We start from the raw sequence: 21,254 nt of genomic DNA on the forward strand, positions 1-21,254 counted from the left end.
TGTGTAAGGCTTTATAGGCCATTATATGGATCCTGCTTTTAGGACAGTTTTTGGTTGTTGTTGTTATTGTTTTTCATTTAAACATTTCACCCATTTGTAAATAATTCTGTTGTAAAGTGTGAAGAATTGATCCAATATTTTTTTTCTGTGTATATACCTAGTTGTTCCAATACCAACTAATGAGTAGTCCATGCTTCTTCCCCCATTGATTTGAGGTCTACTTAGTGATACAGTGAACGTACATAATTACTTAGATCTGTTGCCAGATTACTATTCTATTCTTGTAACTGCACACACGGATTCTTTTTCAAAGATTTCCTACATAATCTTGTCGGTTGATTATAACATATAAACTTTGGAGTCATCTTGCCTATTTATAATAAGAGAAACTGGCTGTCTTTTTATTGGGACTGTGTGAAGTTTATAAATTGACTTAGTAAAATTGACCCTTTCATGATGTGCAATGATTTGTAATCTTTCTATCACAGAAAATTGTTTTCTAATTTTGCAAGTCTTCTTTGTATCTTTTAGTCACATTTTAAAAGTGTCTTCATATAGGGGCACCTGGGTGGCTCAGTCAGTTGAACATCTGACTTTTAATTTTGTCTCAGGTCATGATCCCAGCCAGGGTTGTGGAATCGAGCCCCACATTGGGCTCTGTGCTGAGCATGGAGCCTGCTTAGGATCCTCTCTCTCTCTCTCTCTCTCTCTCTCTCTCTGTCTCTTTCTGTCTCCCTCCCGCCTGCTCCTCTGCCCTGCTTGTGTGCTCTCTCTCTCTCTAAGGAAAAAAAAAAGTGTCTTCATATAGATCTTATACATCTCCTATAAATTGTTTCCATGTATTTAATCTTTTGATATTATAACTGAAGTCCCTAAGATTATATCTTCTAATCGGTTGTCATTTTTATGTAAAAAGATTATATATTTGAGCATGCTAATTTTGCATGTGAATACTTTACTGGCTTAACTTCAGCTAGCATTCACAGATGAAGATCGTGGCTCAGGAAAAATGCACTTTATTTATTAAAAAATGAAACTACGAGGCAAATAAAAGTAAAAAAAAAACATTTTCCATCTGAGTAGTGATGAAGCATTACTGACTTTTCTTAGGATAGAAGACTTAACTACGCCTTTGCTCCTCTTCTCTTTTCACATCCTTTTTTTTTTTAAGTTTATTTATTTTGAGAGATAGATTGAGAGATAGTGGAGGAGGGGCAGAGAAACAGAGAGAGAATCCCAACAGGCTCTGCGCTGTCAGCACAGAACCTGACATGGGGCTCGAACCCAAGAACAGTGAGATCATGACCTGAGTTGAGACCAAGAGTCGGTCGCCCAACCGACAGCCACCCAGGCGCCCTGTCTCCTTTTACATTCTTAACATTTCTTTCCTGGTTGAATGAACCATGATGAAAAAAAAACAAAAACAAAAAAAAAAAAACAAAAAAAACAAAGAAAACAGACTGATCAGACCCTAATCTTGTATTTATTTGTTATCTTCCAGTTAAGTTGGAATATGTGTGCTTTGTATATGTGATAACATACATGTTTTTGCACATTTCTTTCTTCCTTTATCTCACCAGTAGAGTTTATCATTTATAATCAGTGTATGTTATATCTCTGCTGTAAATTGTATGAACTTTCAAAGTACTTTATTTTAGAGGGGGCCAGTGGACTGATTTATACTTACCAACATAAATATCTTTTATTGTAGACATTTCCAAAAATATTTTTTCTATCAAATAACAAGTTCTTTTTTTTTTTCTGGAGAATATCAGTTTGGATCATTAGACACAAGGATTTTCAAATTTTCCATTAAAATATTCATGATATGTAAGATGTGAATGGTCACGGTCTCTTCACATATACAAAAATAACATTTTTACTCCCAATTATTCAGTAAGAAAGATCTCTTTTGCAAGACACAGAAGATATATGTTTAGATATAAACTACTGACCATGCTTTCAACATTAGAGACGTAGGAGGAATAGAATATATTTTAAACTCTTACCCATTTATATTCTCCTTTCACATTTAGCTCACTTATTTCTTTGGCCTTCGTGTTAGGTGTGACAGTGTATTAGCCAAGCTGTCTCCGTGATTCAGGCATTTTATCAGTTCTACAAGACAGATGCTAAACAGCATAGTCTAAATTGAAATCTCTGATGACTCTCTGGAGACAAGTTGATGGCAAGAATCCCACTTGAGCTCTTAAATATGTGGCCTTTACCCATATTTAACTGCAAGACCGCGAGCACAGCTTTGGAGTAAACTTTTTTAGCCTTCAACTGTCAAGATTTTGTATCTTTCTCATCATTTGATTATTGCATCTCATCTTGTTAGGAAAGGCTATCAATCTGCTTTCTCCCCCACAACAGAGAATTTAAAGAACCACTGATGCCTATTACTTTAAACAAAACAATTTAAGAGAAATTGTGTAGCCCAGTATTGCTTTCAGAACTACTTCAGACCACAGAGACAACATTTTGAAATAATGTCTTAGTGCCAAGTGTGTTCCAGTTTAGTTATAAATTTAAAATGACATAACCATAATATTCTCAGCAATCTTTGGGACTTCCTTATTTCCTAAAGTTGTTGCAGAAGCATTTTTAAATCAAGTTACTGGATCCTAGCCTGGAAGAAGTCTAGAATCTATGAAACTGAGGTCATTATAAAGGTGATAGAGCTAACAAAAATAATCCCCGAAATGTAAACAGGGATGTATTTCTGTAGCCCCTGTGGATCTCAACAGGGAGTTTATGTGCCTTTTAAGATTCCGCTTACTCTACAGTGGGGTGAATTTTCTGATGATATTGTTTGTCCTCAATATTTGCTGAATTAACAAATACACACGTTAGGTTATAAAGGTGTAGAAAGGATCTTAGAGGTCAGTGTCATTTTGTAATTTGACCCCTGAGAAAGCTGAGGCTCCAAATGGTTCAGTCACTTTCCCATGATGTATGCTAGGTCATCTGTTCCACACTTAAGCTTTCTTCTGTATTGTGTCTGTCTTCATGATCCTTCTGCGAACAAAGCAGGGCATAACTAATTGTCGAGAAGAGTTAAATCGAGTGCCGAAGTCTTCTACATTGTTTTAATTGAAAGATTTGTCACCTTATTCCATGTTACTGTCTTCACTAACACTGTATCCCTCTCATTCTACCTATCTGAAAAACTACATTATAAGTTGTTTTTGTTTTTTTCCCTTTTGGATAATCATCATATGACAATGCTAATTTAATTGTAACTTACCATATTCACAATACTAATTTTAGCTTTTATTTATGCTAATCATATTGAAACTAGTCTCTATAAGCATTTTAGATTAATATAAGTTATTTCATTATGTCACACAGCCTTAGATCTTAAGCAAAGTTTTCTAATTTATATAAGTGAATTTCAAAATAGAAAATGCGGATTTTAATGTGAGAAGTTTTACATAAAAAGAAAATATGCATTGGTCTTATCAGTAGTGAATTTTTGGTTGCAAAATTGTGGTAATATTGATGACTACTTAAATCTAAGTATAAATCTAATTTATATAAAATACAGGTGATTAATTTTGATTTAATCCTTAATAACTGCAAAGGTTATAAATATACAAGTCTATGATATAGCAACTATATTTTTCTGATAATTTTTTTCTAATTGAAACTATACAGAATCCAGGTTTATAGGAAATTAAAATATATTTCTGCCTGGTTCCACTGAATAGTATAGGCACATTGTAAGACTAAATAACATTTTTAATGAAAAGAAACAATGTCTCAAAACTGAAACGTTTTATCATCGGAGTGCACAGAATTCTATATATCTTTCTTTGGCATTTCTGTGGCATATCACATTCTTATTTCTATAGAAAAGTCTGGAAGGTATTCTCATCTCTTTTCCTAAATGATATATATCTTGAGGATAATATATTTGACTTACCTCTTTGTCCCCAATAATACCAAGCCTAGTGACTTGGAAATATTATGTATTCAGTACATTTTTCAATGAATTAATGACAGGGGTAGGAGCTTTTTTAGAGACAGTTTCTTCACTCTATTTCTAAGAAATATTTTAGTGTATGTGACCATAGGTCCTTGAATTCAGATTTATGAGCGTCTAACACTGAAAAACCTGTACATCACAAGTTTCTCTAGCCATCTTAGAGTAAGCACATTAGTTATAAACATATATTTTATTCTAAAATCTATTCCAGTTCTGCAAGTGATTAGTTTACGACTTCCAGTATTATAGCCCATTAATATTTTTTTTTCTTTCTCCATTTCCAATCACTATTAACTTTGCCCTTCTTTAACAGTTATACTTCACTAGAAACTCGCATTTTGACAATTCATGGGGCAGGAGGTCTCCCTCAAAGTCTACATCTGGTTTTACTTTCATATTGTTCATTTATCCCCCAATGTACTACATACAGTCTGGTTTCTATCCTGTCATGCCAGTATAGCTTTTTAATTTTCAGAGAACTTTCAAACCTCTTCACAATGGACCCACTTGTGTCACTAAAAAATGTGTTCCTCTCATTCACGGATTTCTGTGATAACAACCCTTCCCCATTTTCTTGCTACCATTGTATTCTTCCTATTCTCCATTATTATTATTATTATTATTATTATTATTATTATTATTGTTATTATGTCTCCAGGAAATGTTTCAGGTTCTCAGCCTTTTTCTCACTGTATACTTACTTTCCCTTTGGGAAAATTGACCAATTTCCAATAGATTTAACCCACCACTTGACTACATGCAATCTTTATCAATAGCCTGATCTCCCTGATAATCTCCATACAGATTGTGCTAGTGATCTAGGGTCACAGTTTATCCCTCCAGCATTTCAGGTCTGATGTGAGGGAGAACTTGATCCCACTCACAGGTAGGAATATGCTTTGTCAAGAATGGTGTCTTAGAATTAGTGAGGTTTGTGTTGAGTCATGAGGTGATTCATGGTTATTCAGGAGAAAGAGAAGGGGGCGCAAGAAAGGAATGAAGGGCTAAGAGACAATAACATGTTAGTGGACCAGGAAAATCATGAAGACTGAAGAGAGCAGGCCATATTTGAGAACGGAGAAATCCCCCAGTATTTGGGGACAACTGGAGGAGTCTATGGAGGAGGGACCAGAGACATCACCAGTCGTTCATTTCGAATGTATATGCAGCACGTCAATGGGAGGTCATTTGTGGATTTTAAGTAGAGTAAGGATATGATTTAATTACTTGATATTCATTGTGCACAACATTCACAGTGTCCTGACAGAGGAATGATATGAAGGAGCTCAAAGCTGGAGACAAAAAGAACAATTAAAGAAAAGACCAAGAAACTTTTCTACCAAAAAAAAAAAAAAAAAAATTAAACTTTTAAATGCTTAATAAGTGAAAATGGAAAACAAAGGTGGTGAGGAGATATTTACAGTAAATGCAACCAATAGTTATATACTATGGCATTTTGTTCTAGCAGCCCAGCTAGACTAAGACAGAAGACCTGTTCTCCTTTAATCAACAATACTTTTATCAAGAATCATAAAATAAAAAGTTTGATTTTATTATCTCATATGAGCGACTCTCAGGGCATAATATAAAGTGGGGAAAATGTGATATGCTTGAGATGCTTGTAATAATGTGATTACAAATGCAAAAAACATCAGAAAGAATATAAATTTCAAATATAATTGCAAATAGTTGGTGGAATATTGCTTAGATACAAAAAAACAAAATTCTATTATCCATAGCAGCATCAAGACATATTATACTAGGTGAAAAAAAGTACACTAAATGAGAAGGACATAAAAATGAAAAATTATGTGGCGCCTGGGCAGCTCAGTTGGTTAAGATCTGACTTCGGCTCAGGTCATGATCGCGCGGTCTGTGAGTTCGAGCCCCTCGTCGGGCTCTATGCTGACAGCTCAAAGCCTGGAGCCTGCTTGGGATTCTGTGTCTCCCTCTCTCTCTGCCCCTCCCCTGCTCTCACACTCTCTCTCTCAAAACCAAGTAAACATTAAAAAAATTTAATGAAAAATTATGATATTTGTACATACATTCTAGAAGCAAAAGCACAAAATTAGTAATAGGTGGTTGACTTCTAAGTGATTTAATAAGATTTCCCTCCATCCTGTAATTTATTTTTTATGTAACTTAAACAATTGATTATTTGCATCTTTGTAGTCAGAAGCCTCTCTCATCTCTGCCCTCTGGATCTTCTCATTCAATGAGTCATGTGCCCTAGGTAACTCCCCTTTAGGTTTTTGCCCAAACCCAACATTCTGGTATCATGACTGAGGACAAGGTCTATAGAAGCAAAAGCAGTGGGGGTCCCTTTCCTAATACTTACTAACTCTGATTTCTGCCAGGATCTTGAAGCTATCGAAGCTTAGATTTTCTTGTCTGTAATATCATTTCATGTCGGTTTTGTCAAAAGCTGAAACCAAAAATGCTTATAAAACAATGAATATAATATTTGGGGGTTTTGTTTTTGTTATCGATGGCGTCCTAATTTAAGGCCTTTGCCACCTCATGCCTGGACTACATCTTGACCACACATTCTCCTGACTCCAGGCCATCCTGTTAGATCTCAGTAGAATGAGCTTCCTAAATTAGGTTGCCCACATCACTTGGATGTCTTCCCTGCCATTCACTATTACCCGTAGGGCCTGATTGTGAAGGACTCCACAGTATGTCTGTCTACGTTGAACATTTGTTGAAATATATGTATTTTACTATATAAGGCACTTGTTATCTTTTACGGCTGTTACTAACAAAAACATCACTATCATAATGTTTTGTTATATTGTTATATTGATATATTATTAAAGTTTCTCATGAAATCTTTACCCAATAATACAAGCTCACCTTTGTTAATGATGAGGTATCCCATCGAGTACTACAATCAGATTTGATCATTGTAATACTTTTGCAAACATTTCCTCGGTCATTTGGTAACCTTAGGTAGTGACAAATTTCTGATGGGTTAGAATAATTATGTCTGGCATGTGGGGCAGACACTGAATTATAGTGCGACTTACTCAGAAATCTAGGCTAATGGCAACAGATTTGCCAGTCGTGGCGTTAATATGCAAGTGCCTGAGTAGCTCAGAGATAGTATGACTCTTGCCTAACTACAGTGGTCAAGTTTCAGGTTAAAGCTGATGAAAATAGGAAATTAATGTCTTTGTATCATATTGTCTCAATGTTAGTAAGCTGGCTAATCAGACCAATTAGAATAACAAAATATAGATTTCTCAGCTTCCATTTATGCTAAAAAATAAACTATTGAAAAGGAAACTTTCAAACTATATCATGAAGAATTTTAGAGTGGCTTAAAATTCTTTCCTACTAATTATTATTAGTTTCTGTGACCATATGACAGAGCCTATGATCTAAGTCCTAAATCCATCCCAGCACATTCAATGAGTGTAGGCATCTAAAGTTACCCTGTCATTTATAGCCACTTCAAAGTGTATTCAGAAACTTGGTTCTCAAGTGCATTAGATTTTATTAAAAGCATTCTGCTGTGACACCCGTTCTTTCTAATTGGTTTATGGACAGCCCCCACCATTCAGACAAATCCTAATTGCATTTTCCCACAAGTGTACTTTGATTTATTGTTCCTTAGTCTATATTATTTGTAATGAATCAGAGTAAAATTCCTAAGACATTAAACAAAATTTACAGTAGTTCTTCTATAAAGTGGGATGTACATAAGGATTCTTAATAGATTTTTTGCTTATTTTTAAATTTATTTAGTCCATCTACATTCATCTGTGTGATTTCCAGTAGCAATACCTTTATTACCTTTCCTGAGATTATTACTTACTTGATTTTTCATGTTTAGGGTTTTAGAATTACTTAGAATGTTGGAATGGATTATGTATAGAGCATTAAAAATATTATATCCTTCTGTTAGGTTTAAGTAGGTATATATGTATTTGGAACAGAAAAAATATTATCTAGGGACAGTGACAGGGCATCTGCATAAAATTAGGTAATGCCCATGTTGTGCTAACAGGTTTAACTGAAAATATTCTAGTCAGTTTTAGAATTACAACTTTTGAGATTCCAAGAGTTAATTTGGAATGGATCTATACCAGAATCCAAAAAATATAATGTTTTAAAATAAGTAAGTGGCACAAATATAAAAACAGAGGATAATAATATTCAAGAAAGAACTTTCTCACTGTTGAGTTATTACATAATAGCAAACTAAGTAAAGAGTCTCCATGGAATTATAGGCATGGGATCATTTCTGTAGGGAGTCCATGAAAATCGATGTGAAGAAAGACAAATAGAACTTGTTTATAACCATTTGTAAAGCCTTCTAGGCTTCTTAGAGAGAAATATGTCGGTTCTTTTAAAAGTTTGGATGATTAGAATTTTGAATTCAGAGTCAGAAACAATGGAGTATATTTAGAATAAGAGGCAAAAGGAAAAAGAGAAATCAATTTTAAGATAAAAAGGAAGGAGAGAAAGATAATCTCTAGCAAAATTTAGGTGAACTGAGCAAATGGGAGTCTTGCTTTCCACAGCATAAATAATAACATCTAGAAAAATTGGAAAAGGTGGTTAGCAGATGATGAGCAGACAAAAGATCTAAATATCCGTTGCAGCTGAATGTTTTAAATGAGGAACTGAGCCTTTCATCTCTACTGGAGCAGTAAAGAGGCCTTCAACACCCGTGGTGTCCGTGGAGACCAAGTGGGGGCAACTTGGACTTTCACCCTAACCAGCAGTAATAAGATGGCACCCGTTTCTGCTGGGGCTGTCAGAGAATGCCTCCTAGTGGGACAGGAATCTCATCACTGCCCAGTAGTAATGAGGCCACCCCTTCTATGGCACCGAACGGGGAGCAGTAATGGGTCACTCCTACCCCTCCCTATCAGGTACTGATAGTGATACTGATGTCAGGTACTCCCTAGTGGTCCCGAAACCCCCACCTTCACCCCATGTCAATGAGAAAGTCCCTCTCCGGAGTGAGTGGAGGCCAGGTGGGTACCAGGATTTCTACCCCAACCTGACAGTGATTAGGTAGTACCCTTCCCCACCTCTGTGCCAGAGATATGTTGGAAAACACCAGCTAAATCAGAAGGTTGAAGGTCTGGAGTCTCACGATACACCAAAGGGCAGGTTTCAATAGAAAATAAATCATCACACTGAGAATCAAGAAGATCAAAAAGCAAATGAAAAAAGACAATCAATAGATGTCACCCTTACCCTCTAGACCCTGGCAACCACCAATCTATTCTCTATTTCTTTTTTTTTAAGTTTTTTAATGTTTTTATTTATTTTTGAGACAAAGAGAGACAGAGCATGAGCAGGGGACGGGCAGAGAGAGAGGGAGACACAGAATCTGAAACAGGCTCCAGGCTCCGAGCCATCAGCACAGAGCCCGACGCGGGGCTGGAACCCACAGGCCGTGAAATCATGACCTGAGCTGAAGTCAGATGCTCAACTGACTGAGCCACCCAGACGCCCCAATCTATTCTGTATTTCTATGAGTTCAGTTCTTTTAGATGACACATGTAAGCGAGATCACACAATAATAGTCTTTTTGTCTGACTTATTCACTTACTCACTTAGCATAATGCCCTCAAGGTTTAACCCATGTTGTCACAAATGGCAAGATTTCCTTCTTTCATTATGGCTGAAAATTCATATATATACATATACATATACATACACATTTACATATACATATACATATACATGGTTGAATATCAAATATATATATTTGTATATTTTTACATATGTATTTTTCTTTATATATTTAAATTTTAATTTAAAAAAAACATAAAAAATGAGGTATTGTTGACTAGCAATCAGTACTGTGCAATAATACAATGCACACAAACATGAACACACATGTGCACTATTGCACTATAACTTTCTATAAATATGCATGATGCTGGTTTAATTTGGCTAAGTTTTCTTTCTTTGGATTATGTATACCACTTTTTAAGAGGTGTTAAAATGGTGACATGATGACAGATGGTAATTTGTGTGTGTGTGTGTGTGTGTGTGTGTGTGTGTGTGTGTGGTATGTAACTTGTGGGCAAAATAAAAAGTTGTCAATTCTTTGTCAATTTCCAAAAAAAAAATGTGATTCAAAATTGACCACTCCATGAATTGCTGAAGTCCAGGAACGGCATCCCTACAGTTTCTGTTATACTAATGTAGCGTAGAATGTATATGTAACATCCAGCTCAGAGCTCTGCACAAAGCTGTCATCATATACATATGGTTACCTAACAATTAGGTACATTTGTCTGAAAATGGTGGCCAATAATTCTAATACCAGAACAAATTTTAAATCTTTTATTAGTGAAAGGCAATCTTGCTTCCCCATAGTTACTTATGTAATTGTATGCTGGGAATAATGTGCTAGGTAGTGAAGAAAATTCTAAACTCTAATAAACTGTAATAAATGCCTTTGTGTTACCTCACTCTTCAACCCCATTTCAGCATTTAATCATGTTAATATTTTAATATCCTATTCAGTTTCTAGCATTAGTGTTTCTATGTGCATTAAAAAAATGTATTTGTCATTATTTAGTATATTTACTATATTACATATATTTTTATATATTTCTTTGTTAAAATTAAAGTTTTTTACATGAATATTAAAAATTAACATTATATCAAGTAACTTATATTACATAAATTATTTGCTATTTTGTTCATAGTAAGAATTAACAAATTAATCATGTTTTTATTAAATTAATAAATAGGGACACCAGAGGTGGGTTAGTCGGTTAAGCATCTGACTCTTGGTCTCGGTTAGGTCATGATCTCATGGTCGTGGGATTTAGCCCCCTGTCAGAGTCTGCACTGAGAGTGCAGAGCCTGCTTGGGATTCTCTCTCTCCCTCTTTCTCTGCCCCTCCTCTGGTCACGCTATATCTCTCTCAAAATAAATAAATAGATTAAAAAATAATAAATAAACTAAACATAAACTTTCAGAGAAAGATTATCAGTGGTCTGTAATTTTCTAAATAGTTCACTAATTGCTTTCAATTTTGTAACCTAATGAATTAGTTCATATGTAAATAATACGGATTTAAAAAATATTCTCACTGTGAATAACTCAATATGAAATGTTTCTTCTTTGAGAAAAATCTCAGTTTTGGGGGATGAAAGATTCACATGTAATCTAATGTTACTTCCTCACAAATTCATAATATCAAATGTATGCTAATCTACACATATAGATATAGATATATAGATATAGATATAGATATAGATATAGATATAGATATATATCTACACAGAGTAGACAACCAGTTTTTGTTACAATTTTCTTACTTATTATAATTTAATTTCATATAACATTTTCATAGTTTGTTGTTAACATGAGAACATATTTTACCATTTTATGTATATAGAAAGATTTAAAGGACATATTTTAAAATGATTTAGTATTCCATAAAGTATAGTTTATAGTTCCATACACTATATAGTTGGACATGCAAATATATGTATTTTTGTATATTTATACATATGTATTTTTCTTTATGTATTTAAATTTTAATTTAGAGATTAGAATTAGCAATTATTAGAAATCTTAAAAGTTTTAACATTCCAAGTGGCACTTAGATGCCTCCATTAAATTTTTTTTTTCTTAAACAAAAGTTTAGGCTTTTTCCCCCTTATAATGTAATAGTTTTTAAGTGACTTTTTCTAGGAATGCTTTCTAAAGAAACTCAAAATAAAGTAAATTCTTAATAATGATTATAAAATAATTCTCCTCTGTAAGTTTTTGTATTAGTGAAGCTGCTGTTTTCCATCGTTAGACGTTTAGGTCTTTATCTTCCAGAATATTTCATATGAACTAAAACTAAAGTAAAGCCTTTTTCGCTGTGCATTTTTTAGTATTTTTTAAAACCTGATTCCTATCTTTTCCCTTTCCTTTGAAGGTGAGAGGCCCGCCAGTTGCAGGAGCATTTAAAGAAAGACCAACGAAGCCCACAGCATTTCGAAAATTTTATGAACGAGGAGATTTCCCCATTGCCCTTGAGCATGATTCGAAAGGAAACAAAATCGCGTGGAAGGTAAGTCAGGACACAGCTGGGGGAACCAGCCGTGTACCGCTGGAGCGACATCTCCCATCACCGAACGAAGTTGGCTAACCAAATAAGCTGGGGTGATTTCTCAGAGAATGGAAGGTGGTGGGTAAGCTCTTAGAGAAGGCCCCCCTTGTGTCAGCTGTCCACCTTGACTCACAATTAAATTATAGCCTGCAAAACAGAAAATGACAGAGTTGCTTTGCCTTAGAGAATCGTCCGCTGCCCAATTCATCTCTATTTTTATGAGAACCTGGCCGCCCGGCCTGTTTCAGGCAGTCCATCAAATGATGGAACTGGTGGCTGAATACGGAGAGCAACAGCCATTTATCTCCTCCAAATTTCACCTTCCTGCAGGACACTTCCAAATGGAAGCTTTAATTACCTAAATGGATAGGTCAAGATTGTCTGCTCCCTGGAAATGCAGAGCAGAATACAAAAGAAGGTTAGTTCTCATTGCCGCACTCTCTCCCTGTGTGCAGCACGTGTCAGTGGCGGTGGCTGTCATACGTGCCCGGTTAGAGGCTGACCTCCACGCCGAAACCATTACGGCACCGACATTTTTCTGACAAAAGGTTAATTGGCTTCAAAATAAATGTATTGCCTAATGACTCCATTGTAATGTGGCTGTGTTTCTTTCTAAAAGGCTCACTGATGTTATTTGTAAAAACTTGCCAATCTCTTAACTGGAGAAGGCTTTTACATTTAATTTGAAAAACGAAATGCTGATCTCTAAACAGCTTCTGCTATTTAATTATTTTATGTTATCAAGGACTTTGCTTTGGGTGATATTTATCAGCTAAAAGGGTTTCTCGGGCTAAAGACAGAGTTGTTCATGCGTATCACATCAGACTGAGGAACATAAAAGGTTTTTTGCCAAATATCATCCGAGTGAAGCAACTGACCCATTTAACTAAAAAGTCCCACAATAGTGTCTGAAGGTGAAGGTAGGAATTGTGTGTGATTGGTACAAATAAATTCACATTAAAAAAATTAAATGACCAAAATAAAGAATTCATCAAAGCAAATACTTAGATTCATCAAAATTAATCTTTTCCTTCCTTTATGGAAAAACAGAGAATTGTTTGTGCTGTTTCCTGTATGTCTTTAAATGTTTTCATATAATTATCAAGCATTTCTAAATCTCGAGCAGTCTTTTGGTATTCAAGTACTGAACTTAGAATTACTATAAGTTGTTTGGCGATAGAAATCCCGAAGGTGTCCCTGTTATTAAATTTTGTCATAAGTTTTTTAGGAGGATGAAGAACATGACTATCTCTATCTCGGTTTCAGTCATTTCTATTAAAATGTGAATTTGTTCTATGACAATGTGCATATAATGAGAAAGAATTTATAGCAAATATAAGTAATTTAGATATTTTAGTCTTAACATAAGTATGTATTCCCAAAACTTTACTGTAACTTTTGGGTTTGTTTATATTTGGTTAATTACATGGATTTTGTGTTTGTCTATATACTGGTTCCACAAGGTAACACAGTGGACTTTCTGAAAAACCTCATTCCTGTGGAGTAAAACAATATGCTATAATTCCTTATAAAAAAGTGAGTGGATTTTAGTGTTTTAAGCAATTACAGCACATAAAAATTATGTCAATAAAAAAATTTATAGGTTTATTTTTACCTGTTCAAATAACTTTATGAGTAACTTTTGGAAGTGTCAAGAGACTAGGAAAGAAAACCATCTTGAAAATAATGAAAATGTAGGATGAATCATTTTGCTTTATCTTTGATAATACAATAGCCAGAAGGGATATAAACTACTTTTGGTTTTTATAGCTATGTTAATTCTTTTAAGTAATTTCTGATGAGAATACTGATTCAGCAAGCCAAAAAGTCAGAATAAAAAAGAAGCAATTTATTTTCTGCCATTGGTAGAACAATAGCATACATTTAAAGAAACGTCTTATCCTATAACCTGTAGGCTTCTGTCTTTTTAAAGTCTGGCCAACCACGTTTCAATTACACTACTCTAATATTGAAAGTAAAATGTGAGAATTATTAAGCATAGGCTTGTGGACAATCTCCCAGTATTATCATAATTATTCCTTTGGTGCATGTGCTGTGGGGACAGTCTGGTACTTGAGCGGGGGAGGGCTTCTTTAGGATGCCATACATCAGGAGGGGCCTTGAACGTTGAAGGAAGCAGGGCTACCCTCCCACACCCCACAGAATAAAAACAAAGACAAAAACAAAACACAACCCAGGACCCTGCACTGCACTTCCTTCCTGTGTGCCGACAGGGCCCAGGAGCCCAGGTCTTCATATCACTCATCTCCCCCTTAAAGACTTCTGAATAGCTCTGTTTCTCAGGAAAATAGTGGTCCCCTCTCCATACTCTTGTGACACCACTGGGACTCCAAGGGTTTGTGAGTGCCTGAAATGGTGTGCATGATTAAGTTGGAAGAAGTCGTAAATCTTTTATCAGAATTTCAAGAGGTATTGACTCTGAAATACTTAGGAGCTACTGTCCTGAAGCGTGATGGAGGCTGTCCCAGCATCTGAGACTCAGCTCGTCTGGGAAGTCACTGATGGTTCCTGCCCATGACCCCAAGTTCCCTACTTGTTCCCCATCATCACTATACTAGAAATCATCCTATAGTCTTGAAATAGAGTTACTGTCTAACTACGTATAAATGACCTAATAAAGTCAGAAACTGGAAGTAACAGTTAGATGTAGGTAAATGTCGTTTGCACATTTAGATTTTTCAACCCATATCTTCAACTGCCACCCTAGTGTAGTGCACATGAAAGTGGCTATTTGTTCCAAATGCCAAAACAACAAGGCAGACCAAATGCCGAATCTGTGCAGTCTAGTCTTTACGGTATCGCTGAAAATCAGAGCACGGTCTAATACAACTTTCTGCAATGGTGGAAATGTTCTACATCTGCACTGTCTAATAATTACAACTAGCCATATGTGGCCATTAAGCACTTGAAATGTCCCTAGTGAGAGTGAGGAGCTAAATTTTTAATTTTAATTAATTTTAATTTAAATAGCCACATGGTTACCATATTAGACAGTGCTGTTCTACATTAAGACAGTGGCAGTCAGAATAAATGCCTGAACCTACTGGCCAGATAGATGGCTATATGTATCTGCAAATTACTGTTAAAATGAAAAAGAAGGACCGATCCATGCATTTTTGCCATGGCTGTGTACGCTTATCGTATATTCCTTGGTAAACGTGAAAAAAGTTTTACAAAATTTTGGGAGTGAAATTTTTCCATATACTTATCAATGGCAAGTGAATAATCTAGGAAAAATGAGTAGCTCTGATCTGTAATATGAAATCTATCAGGCAAGATCTGGCATACTTTTTATTTTTAAATATGTGTTTTCTGAATATAGCTAAAGAACTGTTAATTGTTAACGGCTAAAGACATTAAAAAACACAATAATGACTTAAAAATTTTTAAGTTTATCTCTTTTTCTATCTTCTCCTTGACTCTACCAACATTCAGGGGACATGACTTTATTCTATGGCTGCTACCTCCAATATCCAGAGTACAGGCAACAGGAAGGAGAAGCAGCTCAATAGTTTGGATAAGTTACAAAGCACACAGATACTCAGCATGAACAACAGACATTCTAAAATTGCGTTTGAGTTTCCACATCTTAAATTTCCATCTGGGAGTAGGAAAGTTTTCTGTTACCTGTCTTCTCACTTCTGCCTCCCCCCAGGGTCCATCCCTGCTCCCACCCCCAACCCAGTAAGTTTCAGACACCCTTCAGGTCTCCTCTGGAGCTGTCCTGCCTTCTCCGCCTCCTCCCTGCTCCTTTCCGCCCCCACCCCCTTTCCTCTCCTCCCTGCCCCTCCCTGCTCCTCCTCCTTCCTTCTTCCTTCTTTTCCTCCTCCTCTTCTACTTCTTACTCTTCCTCCCTTTCCCTTTCTACTCCCTCCTTCCTTTCCTTTTTTGTTTGTTTGTTACTCCCTGGAATGCACAGTTTCCCCTCTAGTTCTTACAAGGTCACTTTGGGGAAGGAACTGGAGCCCTTCCTAGTTTTCTCTTTTCAACAGGAATCTGAAGTCATCAGGAGTAGTCACTGGAATGAATGTGAAATAATCGCTATTTACACACTTAATAAGGAGCAGAAATATAAATCCTAGGCAACCCATGAAATTCACTGTCTTATAAATTCAGATAACAAGCCATTGTTTTAAAATGGCATGGTAATACAGGTTATTTATTTATTTACATTTACTTTTTGTGTTTTTATTTTTGAGAGAGAGACTGTGAGCAGAGGAGGGAGAGAAAGAGGGAGACAGAATCTGAAGCATGCTTCAGGTTCTGAGGTGTTGAAATCAGATGCTTAACCAACTGAGCCACCCAGGTGCCTTGAAACACAGGTTATTTTAAAATAGCCACTTTGATACAGACCTTGGCAGAAGGAGTTGAATAAAAATGTCAGAATCACACTGGAGTTTTTTTTTTTTTTTTTAATTAACAATATGGTATTATAAACCATTTAGTTTGGAGAGCTACAACTACGCTAAGGTGTCTCTTAAGTTCCTTCACTTTATGGGCATTTTGATATAGTATATATTGATAGAAATCACCTTTCTCTATCTATCCATGGTGCCATGCTTTTGGACAAAATGTGACATACATTAAGTTTTGCTTTCACTAAATTTCTAATGAACATGCACAAAGGTGTCCCAGTTATTAGGTAGGTTTGAGTAAGAAATAGATACCCTATAAATGTCCAGCCAAATCAGGATATAATACAAACCCTATTACAAAGGCAGCTCAGATAGCAAACATCCAGATTGTCTTATAAAGGGAAAATCTCGAAATGGACTTTGTCAGCAACTTACAGTCTCTCATCTGGCAAGGTTGTTGCAGGCTTTGTTCAAAGTGGCATCGCTGTGGGGGGGCATTTCTGCATTCTTGTTTTCTCATCCCTTATTGAATATGTAAATGGTGTTAGTAACCTGTTATACTGAAATAAAATTCACAAGGCCACAACTGGTACGCATAGGCGGGTGTGCGTGAGAATGGACGTTAGGTAGTCTCACCTCTTTGCCAAGAACCTGATCTTCTGTACTGGCCTTTTGGAGATGTCCACAATGTCATCACAAAAGCATACTTCCCCTGAGGTGAATGTATTCACCATACAGTTACTTGATGATTAAAACTTGGATCACACAACTTGGTTTTTCTATTAAAAAGTGACTTCATAAATTAACATTAATCAGGTAACTAAGAACAACCTTTTCTAATTTTTAAACTCATGTGTTATATAAATGTATTGATATGTTTATATAAAGAACTACAAAATACAGAAAGTTAGCATATATTTTTTTTAACGTTTATTTATTTTTGAGACAGAGAGAGACAGAGCATGAACGGGGGAGGGTCAGAGAAAGAGGGAGACACAGAATCTGAAACAGGCTCCAAGCTCTGAGCAGTCAGCACAGAGCCTGACGCGGGGCTTGAACTCACGGACCACGAGATCATGACCTGAGCCGAAGACGGACGCTTAACCAACTGAGCCACCCAGGCTCCCCGAAAGTTAGCGTATATTAAGAAAAATGAAACAAAGTGAAAACCAGATAGGGACCTACAATGGAGCCAATATCAAGGTCAAATAAAATGGCGTATTCTGAAATCTAAAGAAGGGATCTTTGTATTTCTGGTTTCTTCACTCATTTATCCCAGTACCTAGAGCAGCACCTGGCATAGAGTAGGTGCCCAGTGATCCGTGTTGAGTGAATGGAAAGCGTACTAGAACAGATTGACTATCCTCAAGTTTTACTTCTCTAGACACTGTTTCATGACGTGTTTTGCATCTTTATCAGTGACCAGGTGCTAGATGATTGGGATGGCATCTTTTTAACTATGGGAGCTCTAAGAAGTTTTGTTTCATGGGGTGCCTGGGTGGCTCAGTCGATTGAGCGTCTGACTCTTGGTTTCGGCTCAGGTCATGATCTCATTGTTCGTGAGTGTCTGTGCTGACAACATGGTGTCCTTGGCTCTGTGCTTACAACGTGGAGCCTGCTTGGGATTCTCTCTCTCCCTCTCTCTCTCTGCCCCTCCCCCACTCACTTGCTCACTCTCTCTCAAAAATGAATAAACATTAAAAAAAATTGTTTCATAATTATTAAAATAAGTATATTTTGAGATGTTCATGAAATAGTTTGGGGGATAAATATTGATTAGAAACTCCAGTAAGTTTGAATGCACAGTCCAGAATTCTATGCAATGGTTTTGGTGGATTGGACTTTTATTATGAAAATGCTCCTTTGATTATATGTAAACTGATTTTTAAAATTTCTTAAATTTCAAAATGGCAAGTTCATTTATCTAAATGACTAAATACGTGTGTCCAGTTTGAACATCCAAGTAAAGAAAATGATGTGCATAGATTAATTGGGTGCTTAAATTTATTTTTAAAATTGGCTGGACCACACCCACAATTCTGAGATGACTCATGAGTCACTAAACTCGTGCATGACTCTTCAGAATTTCTTCTCAGTTTGTTCTTTTTCTCGGTTCTTTTCAGTTCTCTGTAGCATTGATATTCATGAACTATAAAAAGCTCTGTCAGTGTGACTGTTTTCATTGACATAACTGATAATTTCCTACTAGGAAAAACAGTTATTGAATATAATCATTATTAAAATCATGCACTAATTTTCTTACAATTAAAATCAGCCCCAAACCATGGTAGCTCATTATCCATAAATAGTATTGCATTTAAAGTAAGCCACTCCGTGACATGATACCTGATCCATTAGTCCTCATTATATTGTTCTCAAAATTCTATAATTTTGATTAATCATTAGTCCTTTGGTACCTGCAATTTCTTAATGTTTCAGTTTCTTAAGAATTCAAAAAATTAGTATTATATCTATACCCACCCCCTATCCCAGGTAACACCAATGTTGATTTCTGAAATCTTGTAGGCAAATTTATTTAAGAGTTGAATAATTTGTTTCACATGAAGAAGAATGGATGTTCTCTTGGAATTGTTCTCTTGGAGTTTCTATTTCTTTTGATAACTGCCAAAGCTTGAGTTTGGATAGCAGGCCTTAGTAGAATTTGTAAGGCAAATTTTACAAAAGAAGAGACAATTTACCTGATTTTTGTATAAGTGAGCTGCCATGTTTCCACTATTAATTCCTCTGTGATTAATTAATAGACAGAGAAGTCTTGAAAAAAAAGTCCTCTGGCAATTACTGTGCTGCTCTGTGTTTTTTGGAGGAGGGGCTTGTGCAATTAAATGCCATTCTTTTATTTGATGTAAATTGCGATGTCTTAAAAGTGTAGAGCATGAAAACACGGCCGTGTATCAGAAATAACTTTAATTTAAATTGGTTCGATGACCTCTGAAAGCTAGATGAGAGGTTTTCTGCTGAATGGGCTGGTGCTCTCTGCTGCCTCTATAATTTATGTGAGAAATTAGTGCGAATGGTTCACTTTTATGGAGCAGTACTGCTTGTGGCAAGCCTGCAGAAACAATTTTCCCCCAAGCCTCCATCTGTTCTTCAAACTAGGGCATATGCCATCTCATCGAGCTTGAAAGTCAACTGATTTATAACTCCTGGAAAGTGCATAGATTGAAAAGAAAGGTCGCCCGCCGCTCTGTGACAGTGATTTGGTCGGCCTCGGCTGAAGACAATTCACATTCCCCGGGGCCCAAGGGGAAAAGCAGTGTTGTAAGTTTCAGATCTCGGTGGACTGACAACTGGAAGAAAAACAAATCACTCCTGCTTTCCTAGTGAAACGACCCCCTGTTGAAAAGTAGGAGCGGTCTTGGTAGTGTTAGGGCGTCACAGCTGAGACACTGTGTTGTCACTCACCCGCCCATGAAGATGGGGGTTTCCTGCCACCCTCCTAGGGATTGATGCTGCCATTTCAGGAGTATCAGTACTCCAATCTTCAAACGAAAAATGTGTGTCACTGCTTGTTAGAAAGTTCCATTTGGGGACATAAACCGGACTTTGATGGTTTTTCGGTATCTGCCTGGAGGGTGAATCTCCAGCTCTGTTCCAATTAGTAATTTAATGAGTGGCTCCCACTCTGTCTTATCACTTGTCACATATCCCTTTTCTTCATTGAAGCACTTTTGAGATCAGAAGTTCTTTGACGGATGACAAGTCGAATTGGATTGATGGTATGATAGTAAAAAAAAAAAAAAAATCAATGTTTGTTTGATGCTTTTATTTAGAGTGGTCAAAGTGTCTCTACATTTGAGGCTTCTAGATATCGAGTGAATTTTCAACCCCCTGCCGTTGTATTAAAATTTCTCCTTTTCTTTCAGGTAAAATCTAAATAAAGTGTTAATGAATACTGATGTCAATTTTAATCCATATCTGAGGCAGCAATTTTAGGAAATTACATTTTAGCTTTATCAAAAAGGTTATTCTGACCTTGAACGTTCTATGTAAAAATTATCACTGATGGGATAATCAGACGAATTCATGTAAAAAGAAAATTTATCCTTGGGGCGCCTGGGTGGCTCAGTCGGTTGAGCATCGGACTTGGCTCAGGTCATGATTTCACAGTTCATAGGTTAGAGCCCCTTGTTGGGCTCTGTGCTGACAGCTTGGAGCCTGGAGCCTGCTTCCGATTCTATGTCTGCCCCTCCCCCTCTAGCACACTGTCTCTCTACCTCTCAAACTTAAGTAAACATTAAAAAAAATTGATCCCTTATCATTACTTATAAAGTTCTATTCTCAATATGAAATATATACATGTTTATCTTATAAAATAAGAAAATATTGGAAAGTAGAAGGACTAAATAAATCACTCATCATTCCACCATTCATTGAATTCAGTTGTTGACATTTTTTAAAGTATTTCTGTCTTTTCTTTCTTTTTGCATAATTGAGATCATAGTGTATACAATACCTTGTGAAAGCTCTTTGTCATTAGATGGCATATAAAAATGGTATGCATTTTTTCTTAGATTTTTCTGATTTTTTCTAGTTTAAAAGTAATAGATGATTATTTTAGAAAATTTAGAAAATAGATAAAATAAAATGTATACAGAAGACAAGAAGACAATATTTATTCTGAGATAACTTTTAGTAATTGATAGTTTTGTTCAGTCTTCCTTCTACATGTATGTTTTTAGCTTTGTTGAAATTGTGTTGATGATTCTTAAGGGACTTAAGGTAACATTCAAAGACCTAATTAGGACAGGAAATTCATAATGGACCTAACAGCCACAGGAGT

The 21,254-nt window shown here is 36.0% G+C and overlaps 1 protein-coding gene across 1 annotated transcript in view; it reads left to right on the forward strand.

The window, feature by feature from the left end:
• Positions 1-21,254, forward strand: part of PACRG (parkin coregulated) — a 510,247-nt gene that overhangs the window by 55,974 nt on the left and 433,019 nt on the right. The window contains exon 2 of the mRNA XM_045500232.1: positions 11,904-12,038. Within this exon, the coding sequence (XP_045356188.1) occupies positions 11,904-12,038 (135 nt within the window). The remainder of the gene's footprint in view (positions 1-11,903; positions 12,039-21,254) is intronic.

This window comes from Leopardus geoffroyi, chromosome B2 (genome assembly GCF_018350155.1).
Source record: "Leopardus geoffroyi isolate Oge1 chromosome B2, O.geoffroyi_Oge1_pat1.0, whole genome shotgun sequence".
NCBI lineage: Eukaryota > Metazoa > Chordata > Mammalia > Carnivora > Felidae > Leopardus > Leopardus geoffroyi.